The sequence below is a fragment of the Laccaria bicolor genome, genomic scaffold (genome assembly GCF_000143565.1).
Source record: "Laccaria bicolor S238N-H82 LACBIscaffold_14 genomic scaffold, whole genome shotgun sequence".
Taxonomy (NCBI): domain Eukaryota; kingdom Fungi; phylum Basidiomycota; class Agaricomycetes; order Agaricales; family Hydnangiaceae; genus Laccaria; species Laccaria bicolor.
In genome coordinates, this window is record NW_001889885.1 from 498,417 (window position 1) to 516,563 (window position 18,147).

General features: G+C 41.7%; 5 protein-coding genes across 5 annotated transcripts; 4 read left to right on the forward strand and 1 right to left on the reverse strand.

The window, feature by feature from the left end:
• Window positions 1-196: 196 nt before the first annotated feature.
• LACBIDRAFT_298556 (uncharacterized protein) lies at window positions 197-466 on the forward strand (the record flags this gene model as incomplete). The annotated part of the gene is made up of 1 exon (XM_001881761.1): window positions 197-466. One exon carries the CDS (start codon window positions 197-199, stop codon window positions 464-466), a length of 270 nt encoding a protein of 89 aa, XP_001881796.1.
• A 158-nt stretch (window positions 467-624) lies between these two features.
• LACBIDRAFT_327881 (uncharacterized protein) lies at window positions 625-1,786 on the forward strand (the record flags this gene model as incomplete). Its single annotated transcript, XM_001881762.1, has 3 exons — window positions 625-728; window positions 871-1,254; window positions 1,474-1,786. 3 exons carry the CDS (start codon window positions 625-627, stop codon window positions 1,784-1,786), a joined length of 801 nt encoding a protein of 266 aa, XP_001881797.1.
• Window positions 1,787-1,871: 85 nt separating this feature from the next.
• LACBIDRAFT_298558 (uncharacterized protein) lies at window positions 1,872-2,393 on the forward strand (the record flags this gene model as incomplete). The annotated part of the gene is made up of 2 exons (XM_001881763.1): window positions 1,872-1,874; window positions 1,923-2,393. The coding sequence occupies 2 exons, from the start codon at window positions 1,872-1,874 to the stop codon at window positions 2,391-2,393; spliced, it is 474 nt and encodes a 157-aa protein (XP_001881798.1).
• A 59-nt stretch (window positions 2,394-2,452) lies between these two features.
• Window positions 2,453-4,254, reverse strand: LACBIDRAFT_327882 (uncharacterized protein; the record flags this gene model as incomplete). The annotated part of the gene is made up of 8 exons (XM_001881903.1): window positions 2,453-2,505; window positions 2,656-2,678; window positions 2,730-2,926; window positions 2,982-3,095; window positions 3,149-3,243; window positions 3,467-3,491; window positions 3,594-4,042; window positions 4,122-4,254. The coding sequence occupies 8 exons, from the start codon at window positions 4,252-4,254 to the stop codon at window positions 2,453-2,455; spliced, it is 1,089 nt and encodes a 362-aa protein (XP_001881938.1).
• A 7,503-nt stretch (window positions 4,255-11,757) lies between these two features.
• Window positions 11,758-14,367, forward strand: LACBIDRAFT_327883 (uncharacterized protein; the record flags this gene model as incomplete). Its single annotated transcript, XM_001881764.1, has 9 exons — window positions 11,758-11,945; window positions 11,997-12,105; window positions 12,375-12,420; window positions 12,521-12,551; window positions 12,672-12,786; window positions 12,997-13,128; window positions 13,350-13,405; window positions 13,684-14,000; window positions 14,321-14,367. 9 exons carry the CDS (start codon window positions 11,758-11,760, stop codon window positions 14,365-14,367), a joined length of 1,041 nt encoding a protein of 346 aa, XP_001881799.1.
• Between the last annotated feature and the right edge of the window lie 3,780 nt (window positions 14,368-18,147).

An 18,147-nucleotide genomic window follows, 5' to 3' on the forward strand; every position in this document is an offset into this window, starting at 1 on the left:
AGAAAATCTAGAGTGGAATCCTAGATCTGAGCATGAAGTTCAGCCACATGATCAGCCAGCTCCAGAACCCAAATTAAAGCACTTTTTTGGTCCTGCAACATTTTATTGTGTTGAAACAATTTGTTATCCATGTGGTGTTGTTGAAGCATGGGCAAAATTTGCCAAATCAGAGTCAGAGTCAAACATTCTGGCCTTTATGAAGAAGGTTTATCCTACAAAGGAATTGCGTCCAGATTATATCTGCATCGATAAAGCTTGTAAAGTGCTTAAACATATGGCTGCACAAGGTCACTGGGATGAGTGGTCAGAAACAACACGATTGATAGTTGATACTTTCCACTATGGGAAACATTGGAAAGAAGATGTTCTTTGTCGAACATGGTGTAATCCAGCTCCCACAGATGGGTCTGCTCCAAATTTAGTTATAAAAGCCATAGCTTCTGATGGATCAACCTATGACAAATGAGCATTTAATACTCAGGTAAACCTAATTTGAATCTTTGTAATATTGATAAACTAATGAACTAATAATAGGCCTGTGAACAACTCAATGCATGGCTGGGAGGTTTTGAATCAATCCTCAAGAGAATGATACCCCAAAACTATAACTGGTTTATTCACACAATGCTTTCTTATCACACTAGAAAGGTTATTGCCCACCAAGCCAAAAAAGCAGCTAAAGGGATGCAGGAAGAGGAAGGTGGTGATACTGACAATGATGAAGCTGAGTAAGCAAAAGATGTATATAACTCTACTTGACAAGTTTCAAATCCCACTATCGATTTATTAAATGTCCACTGAATGTATCTGGCAAGTCATACTGAGCCTTTTTTCAGATTTATTTATAAGAAGTATAGACTGAACACTTAGCATTCTCTTGTACCTTTTTTGCTTAGAAATCCATCAGAAGTCCATCAGAAGTCCATCAGAAGTCCATCAGAAGTCCATCAGAAGTCCAGCGGAAATCCAGTGGACTGAGAACTTAGCAATTATGATGGTTTCTGCCTCTGTCCATTGGAAATCCGACAGAAGTCCAGCAGAAGTCCAATGGACACAGAATTCTGGCCAGTCCAACCATTTCCTGCTTCTAAGTAGTTTGAGTGGACTTTCACTGGACTTTGCCTGGACTAGCAGTGGAATCCAGTCATGTCCAACGGACTCCGATGGTCTTCCGACAGACTGTCCGCTGGGTCCATCAGAAATGGCAGGGTCTGATGAAAGTCTGTCAGAGTCCATTGGACAAGCAGTGGGAGTGTAAAGTACTGGTGGCTGCTATTGACAGTACATTCGCCTCAACATTCAGCTTCCCAGCTATCCATTCTATGCTTTTGCAGGATGCGCCTTTCACTTTATCTGTTCTCCAGTCATCGGCGACTGCCCGAAAAGCAGAAATGCACACCAAAAAGCGAAAGGACAGAACAAAGATGTATTCTTTTCAATAATATTGGACTATTTGAGTTTACTCTCTCCCAGGTTGTCATCTCTGCTGCACTGGCCTGTCTTGGGCAGTATAGTCATGCCAACACCCTGGCAAAAAAGGATGATTGGAATGTACATGTATGCTTCTGGTGCCCAACGACAGGCAATCTCAGTGTTGTCTACTCTTGGACTATCTGAGAGCTATGGCAACCTTATATCAAAAAATGTGAGGCGTGTACAAATGGTCAAAGGGAGAAAGCAGAAGATGAAGGTGAAAGGAAAGGAGAAAGGGGTGGATTCAGAAGGTCCCAAGATTCCAACTGGTACTCTCTATCAGTTGTCAGAATCAATGCGACAGGATACTTGAGAGATTGCAGCAACAGGTCTTTTCGCAACTGTTTACAACAACATCAATATTAATTTCCGCAACCACGAGGAAATTATTGGACACCATGGTGAGCAGAAATTCCTTTCTTATTCTGAACATCCAATTTACCAGAGAGGTAGACACACAAGAGAATGGTACTTGTGCTACACTTGTGCCACTATTTGATGCAAAGACAGAGGACTTAAATGTCAAGGACCTTCAATCCTCATTTCTCAATGCCCTGGCATTATCTATTGCAGATATTGTTCACACAAAAGATGAACAGAAGGCCTTCAAGTCTCATTTAATATTCACTATTCTCCACATTCTTGTGAAGCATGGTGGCCAGGGATTTCAGTGCTTCCAGGTTGATCTTGACAAGGCACAGCCAGAGACGGCTGACAAGATCAAGATTCATAAATCACAATTACACCCATTGCCTACTTGGAATATTGATGAATCTTCAATTACAGGAAATGCAGAGGTTATTGAGGCAATAAATAAAGAGCTTCATCTTGATCAGGTTCCAGAAGCTGCAGAGCATATTCAATTTCTTGCTGGTGATCAGCTGTCCATTGCTCGACTATGTGCTTTCGAGCTGATCTGAGCTGGCCATGAAAGTGGATGAAATGCAATGTTCTGGGGTGCATGGATCCCAGGACTCTTTCATGCCAAGATCGCAGATGCTCTAGGTACCCTCTTGATGCATTTTGGAAGACCTGACACCGGTTCACGCAATCCCAATTCATTGTGGTATGAGAACACACGTCTAGACCAACTACCGATAACTCTTACATCTTTGCCTCCTTTCTGCAAATGCTGTGACCTTCTTTTCATATCGCTCTATGCATGTGTCCTCCACTGCTTACTTCTTGTGTCAAGATGCAATAGCCTGGAAGAATATCTGGTCAAATTTAGCAGTTGGGACAAATTGACAACACACGCAACAATGATTTTCAAGCAGTTCACAAACTCATCACGGGTACAAGAATTGCGAAGCCGAGCAGGGGAAGGAGATATGGTGTTCGAAAATGTGATTCTCTTAATGTGCGATGCCCTAATTTCCCAGGAATTTACTGATGCTGTGAAAGCTGGTGATTCGGGAAGGGTTGTGCTCGTTCTGAAGACATGGGCCTTGAGCTACTGACGAAACGGACAAACAAAGTATGCATATGAGATGCTCCATTTGATCCACCATCTCTCGAAAATCTGGCCTAAAGGGATATGCGATATCGTCTTGAGAAACTGGTTGCTGAATACTACTGGCCACACTGATAGTTTCGTCGAAATAGACCTCATACAGGAGCATCTAAATTTCTGGATCAAGGTAAGTCTCATAATAGAGCTATTGAATGAACTTACATGGAGAATCCAGACAGCATACAAGGCCCATGGCTCGAATGCATCATGGGATTGGCTGGATACACTTGCACCCACAATTGAGGTCTTGAGGAACACTGCCCAAAATTTCAATGATACTCTTGGTGCTGATCAAGGAACTTGACATGCACCTCCTGACCTGACAAATGACATTGCGATGTTGATGGACAGCCTCAATGAAAATGATGTTTATTGCCTTCAAAAAGGAAGAGTTTTGGGCGAGGATACAGGTGGCGCCGTTAAAGATGTCATATTAGCGGGGTTACACAGCCTTACTGAAGGCAAAAAAACACCACTTACCAAATACAACAAAGCCGTCCAGTGTCTACAACACAGGCACAGCATGATGTCTATCACTGAGCAAAAGTTGCGATCCCAGCCACCATCCGAGCCACCAGCGCCTGGAAATCCCAATCCCCCCACTAACCCGAGTCCACCCCTTGAAAATCCAGCAGCGACGCCAGTTGGAGATGTCGGCAAAGGCATGTTGGTGGATGAGAGCATTGAAAGAGAGCCTGAGGAAGGTTCTGAGGAACCAAACGAGATTGAAAGAATTCTTGATGAACTCACTGATGGAATTCCAGAAGCTACTCTTGTAAGGTTGAGCGAAGAAGATGTCGTGTTGGATATGGATGAGGTAGTGGCTGAAGTTATAGATGAAGAAGAGAGTGAATCCTCTGACAGTGGCGGAGACTCCGAGGAAAGTGGCGAGTAGTGATTGAGTTGCGTGTCGTGTTGTTGTTGTAATTGTAGCAGTAAACGTGGGTGTGATGTCATGGGTGGGAGCAAGCATGACATATGCTTGCTTCATCTGACTTTTGTCATCTGAAACTTCCAGACTTGGCCGCTTCGCTACCCTCTTTTGCTTCTGCTTCACTGGCATGGAATTAAATGGGATGGGACAGATCTGCTAAGAGCTCCCCACTGTAAGTACCAAATCACGCCCATCCCCTACCATATGCATGCTCTAAACCCACGAAACCCTCAATAGCACTTGCCATGGAGCTGCAGAGCATGTACATTTTCTTGTGGGTGATCAGCTTTCCATCACTTGAATATGTGCTCTCGAACCGATCCAAACTGGCCATGAAAATGGAAGGGATGCGATGTATGGGAGTGTAGGGAATCCAGGACTGTTTCACACGAATACGGCAGATCCTTTAGGTACTCTCTCAACGCATATCAGAAAACCTGACACCATTCCATGCGATCCTGATTCCGATTCATTGTCATGCAAGAATACATGCTTGGACTGTACCAAGGGCGAAAAAACACCACTTACCAGGTTTTGCTAAACCTAACCCTAAAATACTTTACCCTCCCCAGGTTATTCCATATGGACTAGATGGAATCCATACTTCCCCCAGATGGAATCCATGGAATGGTTGATGGAATCCATACTTCCCCCAGATGGATTCCATGGAATGGTTGATGGAATCCATCCCTTTTCCAGATGGAATCCATACTTTTTTAGATGGATTCCATCAATTTCCAGGGTGGAATCCATGGTAAGTTCTAACTTATGTAGAAAGTGGGCTGTTTGAAATATTGCCAAGTCAGGAATCACAGTGCTGCACTTATTCATACTGATAACTGCTCAAGAACAATTGAAATATATTGACTAGGACTACATATATATTTATTTTACTACATTACATATTGAAGGGAGAGGGAGAGGGAAGGGGGAGTGAGTGGGTGTGGTGGAGAGTGAGGAGGGAGAAAGTGGTGGGAAGTATTGATGTGAGGGGGACACTGGAGGGATGGGGAGCAAAGGGAGGGGAGCAAATGGAAGGAGAGCAAGGGGAGGGGAGGACTGGGAGCAGGGGGAGCAATGGGGGGATGGGGATGGAGGGGGAGGAAGTAGGGTGGAAGAGGGGGGACTCACCTGGGCTTGTTGTTGCCCATGTCCGTTAACTTTCGTGGGTGGTCGTCTCCATTTGTCAAAGGGGGTCCATGGGTGCTCATCATCCGTTTGTCATTGTTGTGATTGGGTGGTGGGCGTTGTCGTTCGTGGGCATGTTGTCATTTTTGGGGCGCTGGGCAGTCATCTCGTAGGTGTTCGTCTTCGTTTTATGGGTGGTCGTTCACATCCGTGGGTGGTCATCTTTGTGGGCGGTCGTTGACGTTGGTGGGTGGTCGTGGTTGCATTGTGTTGTGGCACCATCCTGTCCGTCATTGTGTGTTGTCGGCATTGTTGGTGTGTCGTCGTCGTTGATGTGGGCAGTCATGGTTTGTCGTGGTGGTGAGGGATGGTGGATGGTCATCAGATGGTGGTGGTGTGGAAGGAAGGAACGACATGGTGACATTTCAAGCCACAGCATGTCACACATATGATGCCACATGCCTTGCAGTACTTTACAGTGCCCCACCCATTCCTGCAGGAATCCACAGGAATCCACAGGAATCTGCAGGAATCCGGAGGAATGGCACTGGAATCCGCAGGAATCCACAGGAATGGGACCAGAATACAACTAATACAACACCTTTCCTTTTTGCTACATACATTTACACTAATATGCACTTCTTCACACTAACTTAAAGGGTATGAACACTTTCTTATAACATTTATATATTAAAACTCAAATCTACATCTAATTTACTATTTTCTAAGTTAAATAAAGGGGCAGGAAGAGAGGGAGGGAGGGAGGAAGGGAGGGAGGGAGGGAGGAAGGGAGGGAGGGAGGGAGGAAGGGAGGGAGGGAGGGAGGAAGGGAGGGAGGGAGGGAGGAAGGGAGGGAGGGAGGGAGGAAGGGAGGGAGGGAGGGAGGAAGGGAGGGAGGGAGGGAGGGAGGGAGGAAGGGGGGAGGAAGGGAGGGACAGGGAGTGGTGTGGGGGTGTGATCTATGTGATCAGCATAGGAAAGGGGGAGGAAGGAAGGGAGGAGGGACAGGCAATGGTGTGGGGCAGGCCCTGGGGATGGGATGGAGGGGGAGAGAGTGGTGGGGACTAATAAAGGGGAAGGGGGTAGTGCTGGGCCTCGTTGTCCATTGTCGTTGTCATCCTGTGTCATCGCATGGTCATCATCGCACTGTTGTTGTTGTGTTGTCCTCATCGTGTTGTCATTGTCGTGTTGTCATCATTTTGTGATGTGACGTTGCAGCATTTGCGTGGTCGTCATGGTGGGCACTCGTGGATGGTGGTGGGTGCTGTCTGGATGGTGGTGGGTGCTCGTGGATAGTGGTGGTGTTGTTGTCATCATCCGTTTGGCTGCCACGTCACTGGCGGTGGTCATTGCCATTCTTTGCTGGGTCGTCATCGCCGTTGTGGGGTCATGTGGGGTCGTTGTCGTCGTCATGGGTGGTGTGGCATTGTCGGTTTATCGTGGCTGTCGTGGGGGTGGGGAAGAGGATGGTTGGTGGTGGTGGAAAGGAATGGATGGTATTGAATTTGTTTGGTAATGTTGCCTTTGTTTGGTAACAGAAGTAAAACAAACAAACAAAGGACCGGATTCCATTGCATTCCATTCCTGTGCATTCCACAGATCATTCCAGTGTCAATTCCGGAATGCCCAAATTCCGCCGGAATGGTAAGGCACTGGAATGATAAAAATGGCAGGCCTCCCTGCCAAATTTCATTCCTCTGGAATCCACCGGAATCCGCTGGAATGACTGGATTCCTGCAGGAATTAGGGGGGCACTGATAAGACCTCCATGCCTTGGTGCAGTATATAGCTACCTTTAGTTTAACATATAATAAAGCCTGCATGGCTCAGTTGGCTTTAGCGTTGCTATAATTGATGATGTTGAGGGTTCAATTCTCTTAGGTGCAAAAATTCTTTTTTACTTAAATATAGTAAGGACACTATAAATACTGTGTTTATATGTATTCTAATGGTATATTGGTCTTCCATGGAATCCATATGGAATGGTGTTGGAGTCCATATGGAATTAATCATTCCATGACCATTCCATGGTCATTCCATATGGAATCCATGAGGTCTATGGAATAAGAAACTGGCTGGGTCCTCAGCCAACATTGATTCCATGGATTCCATACAGAATAACCTGGGGAAGGTAAAGACCTCGGGTTTTCCATTCCTGAAAAGCCATTAATATGAATGCTTTCAATAATAGAGTAAGTATATTTTTTTGCCCAGTAGGGCCAATCAGACAGTCCTGCCCACTTACATAGCATACACATATAGTCTTGCCAACAACACTATCATTCAATCTCAATTTTCTTTAAAACTGCAATCATGGAATGAAGTATTGTTGTCCTGAATGTTTGTCCTTTTGTCATAATAGGGGTGCTTATGGTTATCATTTTTTATCCATTTTTGATTCACTCTTCATTCATTTTTCTAGAAATAGAACATCAAAAACAAACTGAAAAACAAACTGAAAAATGTGAACTGTGAACCCACCCCCCTTGAAATTTTCAAAAATGAGATCAAAAATGAACAAACAGCACATTTTCCAGCAGCCCAGCAGCATTGAACTCCACATCTTGTTGCAGACCCCGCCTTATCTTACCACTCATTCAACAGTATCTGTCCACCTCAATTCTTCCATGAGTCTTCACTACTACTATGCCCTACCAGGACCTCAGGACCTCCTCTCAGTCAGCACATTTTTGAGTTTGAACCCTTCTGCCAAACCTCTTGCCACAAATTTTCAGAGAGGACCTCCTGGGCCTAATCCAACCTAATTCCACTTTTCTCCATCCAGAAAAACGATGAATTGACAAAGTTCTGTTATTTTGGCAGTCACAATCTGTCACGTTCTTCTGCCAAAAAATGTGATGTTTTGTGACTGCCAACTGTGTGGGGGTGCCGAGGTCCTGGTAGGGCATAGTATTAAAACTACTTTATCTTAATTTTTTTGCTCGTTCTGTAATGTGATTTGTGGTGTGTTTGCCATATCAGGAAAGAATGAAAAGAACAGACAACGCCGAATAGTGTTTAAAGGTTCAATCCATAGGACCACAAAAAACCGGTGGACCAAAATGAACTGGACCATGGTCCGGTCTTTTTTTCGGTTGCAGTTGCCCCAATTTGGGGTTAGTCCAGTTGCCGGTTGCCTCATTTCGAAAATATATTAAAACCGTTCAAAGACCGGTTTTGATCGGTTGCAACCGGTTAAATGGTCACGTGCGTTACATACCCTTGTAACCACATTTATTACCTTTTATTGGGTTTTTGTTTCATCAAAAACGGTTAAGAATTGAGAAAGATATAACCAAATCCATATTTTACCCAAGTCTCTAGGAGATGTAATTCGGTTTCAGTTATAGCTATGTCAAATCTTCATTAAATCTCTTAAAAATTGGTAGAATGACGGGTATTTACATGCTTTACTATTTTATTTAACCCTTTTATTTTTCAGAGTAATAATAGTCGAGATAAAAATGGTTTATATTGGTATAATAAATTATATGCAAAAAAACCGGTCTGGGTCGGTCTGAACTGGCTCCATAGACTGCAAAAGACCAGTCCTAGGTGGTTCGGTTCGGTTCCCTCAATATCTGGGTCGGCCCTAGACCGGTTGCGGTCCACGGTTGCGCATTTTGGGGGCAAAAAAACGGACTGAACTGAACTTGCGAACACTAACGCCGAAACACCCTTTGGCAACTTGAAAACCGAGGACAAAAAATGGATGAAAAATGGAATGAAAAATGGAAAAACATCAAAAACGGACACACAACCTGTTTTTCAAAAAATCATGTTTTTGGGTCTTTTTTGGTGTCATTTCTGGCTCTGTTTTTCATCTTGTTTTTCTGAAAAATGAAATCAAAAATGAGATCAAAAATGAGAACCGTGAACACCCCTAATATTTGGTCCAATTTTATTAAAGCTGAGTGAATCTATCCAATCCCAAAGTCTTGTTAATTGGAAATGGGATCAAGTCTTGTGTCCTGAGAGTCTTCATTTTCAAAATATTATACCATGGTATTGATACTATATCATGGTATTACAATGTTATACCATTGCAATCTCTAACTTAAACCTTCCTGTCAACTAGTATATCCATTCATAATTGTACCATTCTACAATTCTATTAACTAACTACTAACTGTACTTATCATTTCCTACCAGGCAGCTTTTCATTCCAACTTTTTCCCACCAAACCAACCTATAATACTTCTGCCTTGACCTCTTACGAGATGTTCCAACCTCCAAGTCATCATCTTCATCATCTTCCAGATCCTCCCACAAATCCTCACTCTCCCATCTCCCAAAGGCCAGCCCATTATCTGCTACCCTGAATGCATCTGACACTGCCATGAGTTCTGTCTCTTCAATAACATTGTTGTTGTCTGCTTCTTCAACATTATATGTGCAATTCAACTGTTCATCATCACTTCCCTCTTCATCAACATTTTCTTGTGACAAATCCTTCAATGCAGTCTCCAAATCTTTGACATCAGCTGCCCATCCTTTCAACATTGGATATGTGCCAGGAATCAGAGACACATGTTCCCTCCACTGTGCACACAAACTCAGATGTCATGACTGTCTGATAACCAATTGATGCTCAATGTCTTCATCCTCTATAATAAAGAACAGTACCGATTTTCATTATTTATCTGGCCCATATCATTGTGACTTTCATTAGATACCTGGGTGATATCATTGCAACTTTCATTAGCCACATGGGTGATAATCATTCCAGTTACCATGACTTTTCATTAGGTACCTGGGTGATATCATTGTGATTTTCATTATTTATATGGCCCATATCATTGTGATTTTCATTAGATACCTGGGTGATTTTATTGTGACTTTCATTAGCCAAATGGGTGATATCATTGCAATTTTCATTATTTATCTAGCCCATATCATTGTGATTTTGATTAGATACCTGGGTGATATCATTGCAACTTTCATTAGCCACATGGGCGATATCATTGCAATTTTTCAAATGTAGCTCTGGGTATCTCATTGCAATTTTTCAATGGATAGCCTGCACATTTCATTGTGATTTCTCAAATGTAGCCCTGGGTATTTCGTTATGATTTTTCAATGGATACCCAGCACATCAACGCTTGGCGCTTTCAATGGATATTTCTAAAAATAGCTACAAAACGAGAAAAAAATAGAAAAAAAATAGGAATGGTGTATAGGATGTCAGGTACTGCTTTCAGGGTCCACTGTATCTATCCAAAATTGGATATGACCAAAAAAGTAGGAGAAATGAAGAAAAGAATGATGATACATGTCAGGGTCCATGTAATGGGCTTCTTGGGAGGGTGGTCACATGACCAATTGAAATGGTCAAAAAAGGAAAGTTGTAGCTGTGCAATGTATCTTTCAGAATCTGTTAGAATTACATCACAGAGAGCTCCCCTTGTGAAGATATGAGGTTAAAGACTTTTCACACCACCGGCTTTTTTTTTGTTTTTTGCATTTTTCTCCATGAAAAAGACATCAAACAATATAACTTCAACACATTTAGAAAGCTAAGAGAAGGGGCCATAACTATTGTATCATGGGAAATTTGACCCAAAAAGGAAGGTTCATACCCTAAAAGGGAAACCAACACTGAGAGACTACAAAGATTACAGATTGACTACAAAAGTCACATAAGGACTACAAAGTTTACCAATAGACTACAAAAAACTACTAAAAAAACCAAAAAAAGTCGGACATAGGCTACAAAGGTCAAACATAGTCTACAAAGTTTACTGATAGACTAAAAAGACTACAAAAGTCAGACAAAGACTACAAAGTTCAGACATGGACTACAAAGGCTACAAAAGTCAGACATAGACTACAAAAGTTGAACATAGTCTACAAAGTTTACAAAGTTTACTGATAGACTAAAAAAAGACTACAAAAGTCAGACATAGACTACAAAATTTTACTGATACCCTTGATTACAGTTATAGATATCTGTTTATTGTCTGGCTATCCACTAAAAAAGTTAGTAGTGTCCACTAGTTGACTTTGTGCCATTATCGCATGCAAACCTTTGCTGTGATGTTCTGTCTATCCTTGTTCTTAACATCAGTTGAGCCTGTGCTGTCTTTTCACATTGATAGCTACTGTTCTAGATCTAAACATAGTCAACCTTGAATGGATGATGGGTGATTGCTCCTTCAAAACATTCACCACATTGGAGGTTGTACCAGTGAATGATGGAAGGCCATCTGTACATCTCTTATTTATTCAGGATTCAGGTACAATACAACCTCCAATGCACAGGCTATCCATTGAAAAATTGCAATGAAATACCCAGGGCTACATTTGAAAAACTGCAATGATATCACCCAGGCACCTAATGAAAATTGCAATGATATCACCCAGGCAGCTGATAAAAATTGCAATGATATCGCCCATGTGGCTAATGAAAGTTGCAATGATATCACCCAGGTATCTAATCAAAATCACAATTACATGGGCTAGATAAATAATGAAAATTGCAATGATATCACCCAGGTATCTAATGAAAGTCACAAAGATATGGGCCAGATAAATAATGAAATCACAATGATATCACCCAGGCGTCTAATGAAAATTGCCCAATGAAAAGTCATGGTAACTGGAATGATTCCTATCATAAAGGCTGTGGACTTATACACAGGGAGCTATAGGCAGTTACCTTATTTATATGATGAAAGTGGTACCCACCAGTCAAGCCGAGCCACGCATCATGTGCCACTTCAACTATCCCATGGAGTGTTGGGAGAATGCTGGTGTCAGACTGGATAGAAAAAGACGTGTTAGATTCAAGCCCCATCACAACGATAGGCTGATGAACACTTACAATGCCCCAATGATTATTGCATGGCATGCAACTATTGATGTTAAACCTGTCATGAGCAAAGATGCTGCTATAACGTGAGTGACAAATGCATGGTCATAGGTGAATGACTCACCTTCAACCCTCAGGTACATTGCAAAGTATGCTTCCAATGCTAAATCACAAGCTCCTGCATTTCCAGAGCTGCTCTTGGGTGCACAAGTACAATTGATGCTGGAGGAACTGCACAATCAGCATGTCAGAAACTCTTAAACAAAATGCTTGGTGAGAGGACGTACTCTGCGCAGGAGACAGCGCATCTCCTCCTAGGCATACCCTTGATTCAGTCTTCAGCTTCATTTCACACACTCTCAATCAGTTTCGATGGTGGGCACGGTGAACTTGGTAAACAGGTTCCTGATGGCGATGACATTGAGGAAGATGCACAGAGAGTCACAGGTGCATCATGGATACAAAGGTTGGCATCATGAATTGTAATGATTGTTGAGAAGTTGACATGTTTCTAGGTATACAAGGCATGCTCTGGCATTGGAAAATTTGTCCCTACAAGAGGTCTGTGACCAATACACTTGGCGCAAGGGCAAATGGTGAAAAAGGCAAAAAGGGACTCACATGGTGGTTTGCATCTATCCTTGCTATTCGCCCAATCCAGAGGACCCACAGTATGACAAGTATTGCCATATGTAAGTCATTCTCCACCACCCATTTTGGGACCTAAACAACTTGAAGCTGACAAATGGGGAGGAGAAGACCTGGCCAGAAATATTTGCAGAATGTTGAGTTTCAGGACATGTCCACACCAGTGATACTCTGAGAAGCTGGGAGGAAGAAAGTCATGGAAATGATGAAGAAGAAGAAGAGGATGAGGCTGTAAACCTGGATATCTCTGCAATGGAAGAAGCCGACTGGCAGGTGTGGGTGCGCAACCATCCAAATGTGCAGATATCTGCATATGATACCAGTGATCTTGGACAACATCCTATCGATGATGGATGGGACCTTCAAGCATCATATGCACAATGGAATGATGTTCCAGTAATGTCGGTCTGGCTTGATGAGAGGAAGTGTGAAGCCAGGCATCATCAATAGACTGACACAGATGCACATATTGACCTGAATATGCTGGAGGATGAGCAACGGCTCATTTACAACAAATACGTTAAAGTGTACACCAAGATAATGGCAGGGGAAGACGCCTCCCAGATCTTGATCAATGTTGATGGCATGGCTGGATGTGGAAAAACATATCTGATCAGAGCTGTCTGTCAAAAGCTTCGTCAGATGGCTGAAGATAATGGTCTCCCTGATCCTATTCAAGTCCTTGCACCATTGGAGTCACTGCCCTGAATATTGGCATACCCATTACTGTATTTTCTTGGCTTGTAGGTTCTCACCTGGCGACACTGCAACTCCAGTGGCAAGGCGTTCATTTCATCATAATTGACGAGAAATCTATGGTTGGACTTTGATTACTGGCACAGACGGACTCACATCAATGGCAGATCTTCCCCCAGGCTGCTGATCAACCTTTGGAGGGGTGAGCATGGCATTGTTTGGTGACTTTGCCCAACTTCCTCCTGTTGGTGACACCCCCCTGTACTCCTCTCCCTTGACAGCCGCCACAGACAATGGGACCATGAGTAGAGAAGGTGGCACTGTGTACCATCTGTTTTCAGATAGCTTCTGCCTTTGTATCATTCACCAACAACAAGGTGACTCTCCGGACCAACAATGATTCCGTGAACTTCTGCAACATGCCTCGTCTGGTGGACTCTTGTTAAATGAGTGGCATTTTCTCAACACTAGGAGCAGCAGGAATCTCGATCAACAGACCAAAGACTCTTTCAAGGATGCTGTCTGCCTGTACACAACTCACGAAGATGTGCATGATCTCAACCTCCACCAGCTCGAAGCCCTCAATCAACTATGTGCTCAATTCCTTGCTAAACATGATGGTGGTTCAGAGGCTGCCAAAGTCAGTGCAGATCAAGCCACAGGTTTAGAGACTCACCTTGTTTTGGCACGGCATGCGAAGGTCATGATAACACACAACATATGGCAAGTTCAAGGTCTCGTGACTGGTGGCTACCACTTTTATCATAAAACTAAGGCAATTGCCTGCAGAGCTGTGTGTATGTCCACAAGTTTTATGAAAGGCCTTTCATAGATGTGTCTGTCCTGTGCTTTTCTTTCTCATAAAGCCTATGTTCTTTTCATAAAATATAGGCAAGGCCAGAGGGTGCTTTTCATAATTAAGCCTTTGTGCTTTCAATAGAAATTTCATTCACTGGGTTAGGTGTATCCATTGCCTCTTTCTTAATCAATGCTGTGTGCTTTCATTGAATATTTCATTAGGAATGTTGCTTTCAATAAATATTTCATTGGCTAGGTTAGGTGTATTCATTGACTCTTTCATAATTACTGCTGTATGCTTTCATTGAATATTTCATAGGTGCTTTCATTGCACTTTTCATGATTAAACCTGTGCACTTTCAATAAATATTTCATTGACTAGGATGGGTGTATTCATTGCCTCTTTCATATTTAATGGTGTGCTTTCATTGAAAATTTCATTAGGAATTTTCGGCACTTTCATTGCACTTTTCATAATTAAACCTGTGCACTTTCAATAAATATTTCATTGACTAGGATGGGTGTATTCATTGCCTCTTTCATATTTAATGGTGTGCGCTTTCATTGAAAATTTCATTAGGAATTTTCGGCACTTTCATTGCACTTTTCATAATTAAAGCTGTGCGCTTTCAATAAATATTTCATTGACTAGGTTGGGTGTATTCATTGCCTCTTTCATATTTAATGGTGTGTGCTTTCATTCAAAATTTCATTGAGAATTTTCGGCACTTTAATTGCACTTTCAATGCAGTGTCATCTAGGCAATGTTGTAAGTGTTTACTGCTTAATTTTTGTACTTGAGAATAGTCAATTTTATCTACAATCATTATCCCTGCTGTGCTTTTCATTCGAGATAGGGCAACAAAGGTAAGGCCAGTTGAAAACTCTATCTTACCAAGACCCAACTTGATTTTCTCAAGTGTCAGACCTTGAGACTTGTGCACAGTCACTGCCCATGTTAGTTGCAATGGAAGCTGCATGCTTGACATCATTTTCCCCTGATGTTGAAATGTCATCTTCAAGGAGGTAATTGGAATGATGGGTATGCCATCAGGGAAGTCTGGTCAAGGTTCGGTGTGCCACAGCATTGGCCCAGAATAGGTCTTGCATGACACGAGAACAGCAAGTGGTTGCTCTGAACGACTGCAGCCTGGTGCCCATATGACATCTTCCACTTCACCAATAGTAGCATTGACAAGACCACAAGTGGCTACCACCTTTATCATAAAACTAAGGTACTTGTCTGTAGAGCTGTATGTATAAGTCCACAAGTTTTATGAAAGGCCTTTCATAGGTGTGTCCTGTGTCTTTATTTCTCATAAAGGCTATGTTCTTTTCATAAAATGTAGGCAAAGACCACAGGACCATTTCATAACATTTCTTAGGAGCTTTCATAATTATTATCATGTGCTTTCTATGAATATTTCATTGAAGCAGTCATAAGTGGCAAAATGTCAACTCATCCCAATCCTTCAACCATATCCCCAATGACCTATACATACATACATAGTCAACCACATTACAAACTATATGTCAGAAAAGCAGACACTCTTTTGTAGTCTCAAAAAGCAGACACTATTAACTTTTGTAATGAAAAAGGCGGACACTACAAACCATTGTAGTCTCAAAAAGTGGACACTATTAACTTTTGTAATTAAAAAAGCGGACACTACAAACCATTGTAGTCTGAAAAAGCAGACACTACTAACTTTTGTACTCTCAAAAAGCGGACACTACTAATTTTTGTAGTCTTTGTCTGACCTTTGTGGTCTATGTCCAACTTTTGTAGTCTTTTGTAGTCTATTAGTAAACTCTGTAGTCTGTGTCCGACTTTTGTAGTCTTTTTTTGTAGTCTATAACTGACTTGTGTAGTATATCAGCATCTGTCAGTGTCAATTACCCTTTTAGGGCATGTACCTTCCTTTTTGGGAGAAATTTCCCATGATACAATAGTTGTAGCCCCTTCTCTTAGCTTTCTAAATCTGTTGAAATCATGTTGTTTAGTGTTCTTTTCATGTAGAAAAAAACAAATATGGTGCTTTTGAAAACCTTTTACCTCATATCTCCACAATGGAGGCACTTTAGGACATAATTCCAACTGATTCAGGAAGCTACAGTGAAGAGCTACAACTTTTGTTTTCTTCATTTTTGGAAATTGATCATGTGACCACCCTCCCAATGGCCCATTGGATTGATTCTAATAGCTATTTTATGGCTATAATGGATATAATAAAAAATCATAATGATAGCCCTGGGGGTATGTATGAAAATCAGAATGAAATATTGAGAGATACTCAATGAAAAATCCCAATGAAAGCGCACATCATTAATTATGAAAGAAGCAATGAATACATCCAACCTAGCCAATGAAATATTTATTGAAATGCACAATGAAAGCACCCAGAATTGATCATAAAATATTCAATGAAAGCGCACACCATTAAATATGAAAGAGGCAATGAATACACCAAACCTAGTCAATGAAATATTTATTGAAATAACACAGGTTTAATTATGAAAAGTGCAATGAAAGCACTGAAAATTCCTAATGAAATCTTTAAGGAAAGTACACACCATTAAATATGAAAGAGGCAATGAATACACCAAACCTAGTCAATGAAATATTTATTGAAATCACACAGGTTTAATTATGAAAAGTGCAATGAAAGTGCTGAAAATTCCTAATGAAATCTTTAATGAAAGCACACACCATTAAATACGAAAGAGGCAATGAATACACCCAACCTAGTCAATGAAATATTTATTGAAATCACACAGGTTTAATTATGAAAAGTGCAATGAAAGTGTGAAAATTCCTAATGAAATCTTCAATGAAAGCACACACCATTAAATATGAAAGAGGCAATGAATACACCAACCTAGTCAATGAAATATTTATTGAAAGTGCACATCTTTAATTATGAAAAGTACAATGAAAGTCTGAACTGCTTCAATGAAATATTCATAGAAAGCACATGATAATAATTATGAAAGCTCCTAAGAAATGTTATGAAATGGTCCTGTGGTCTTTGCCTACATTTTATGAAAAGAACATAGCCTTTATGAGAAATAAAGACACAGGACACACCTATGAAAGGCCTTTCATAAAACTTGTGGACTTATACATACAGCTCTACAGACAAGTACCTTAGTTTTATGATAAAGGTGGTAGCCACTTGTGGTCTTGTCAATGCTACTATTGGTGAAGTGGAAGATGTCATATGGGCACCAGGCTGCAGTCGTTCAGAGCAACCACTTGCTGTTCTCGTGTCATGCAAGACCTATTCTGGGCCAATGCTGTGGCACACCGAACCTTGACCAGACTTCCCTGATGGCATACCCATCATTCCAATTACCTCCTTGAAGATGACATTTCAACATCAGGGGAAAATGATGTCAAGCATGCAGCTTCCATTGCAACTAACATGGGCAGTGACTGTGCACAAGTCTCAAGGTCTGACACTTGAGAAAATCAAGTTGGGTCTTGGTAAGATAGAGTTTTCAACTGGCCTTACCTTTGTTGCCCTATCTCGAATGAAAAGCACAGCAGGGATAATGATTGTAGATAAAATTGACTATTCTCAAGTACAAAAATTAAGCAGTAAACACTTACAACATTGCCTAGATGACACTGCACATAGATACAGAAATTAGGTACTGTTGTCTGAAATCAGCCTTACTCTGAGTGTGGCACAAGCCTTACCTGCGGGACTTGCAGACCTTTATTTTTTTGTTGAATTGAAGTTTTGATAAGATGGCCTGACACCTAAGGGCCTCTTGTGCTCTGTGGGCTTTGTGATTCGCTACAAGTCAGTGCAAACGATTGAAAATTGACATCGAAATACATACTGGAATTTGTTGACATCCCAGACAGCTGAGAACCACCACCAAATGGCTTTCCACCATCCCCATTCTTCGCCTTCTTTGTCTGGGCCATCCCAAGGGCCCTGAGAGTCACTTGGGTCTGGTCAGAGTAGGCACACCTTGAGTGTCAAATACCACAAGAAGAGGCCAAATCAATGTGAGAAGATGTCCCAGATAGGTGCCAGAAGACGGTTCAGTGAGAGCAGGAGTTGAAAGAACACAGCAGGGAAGAGAGTTACGGGAGAATTATGGGTTAATATTCAATGGGTTTACATAGTCAAA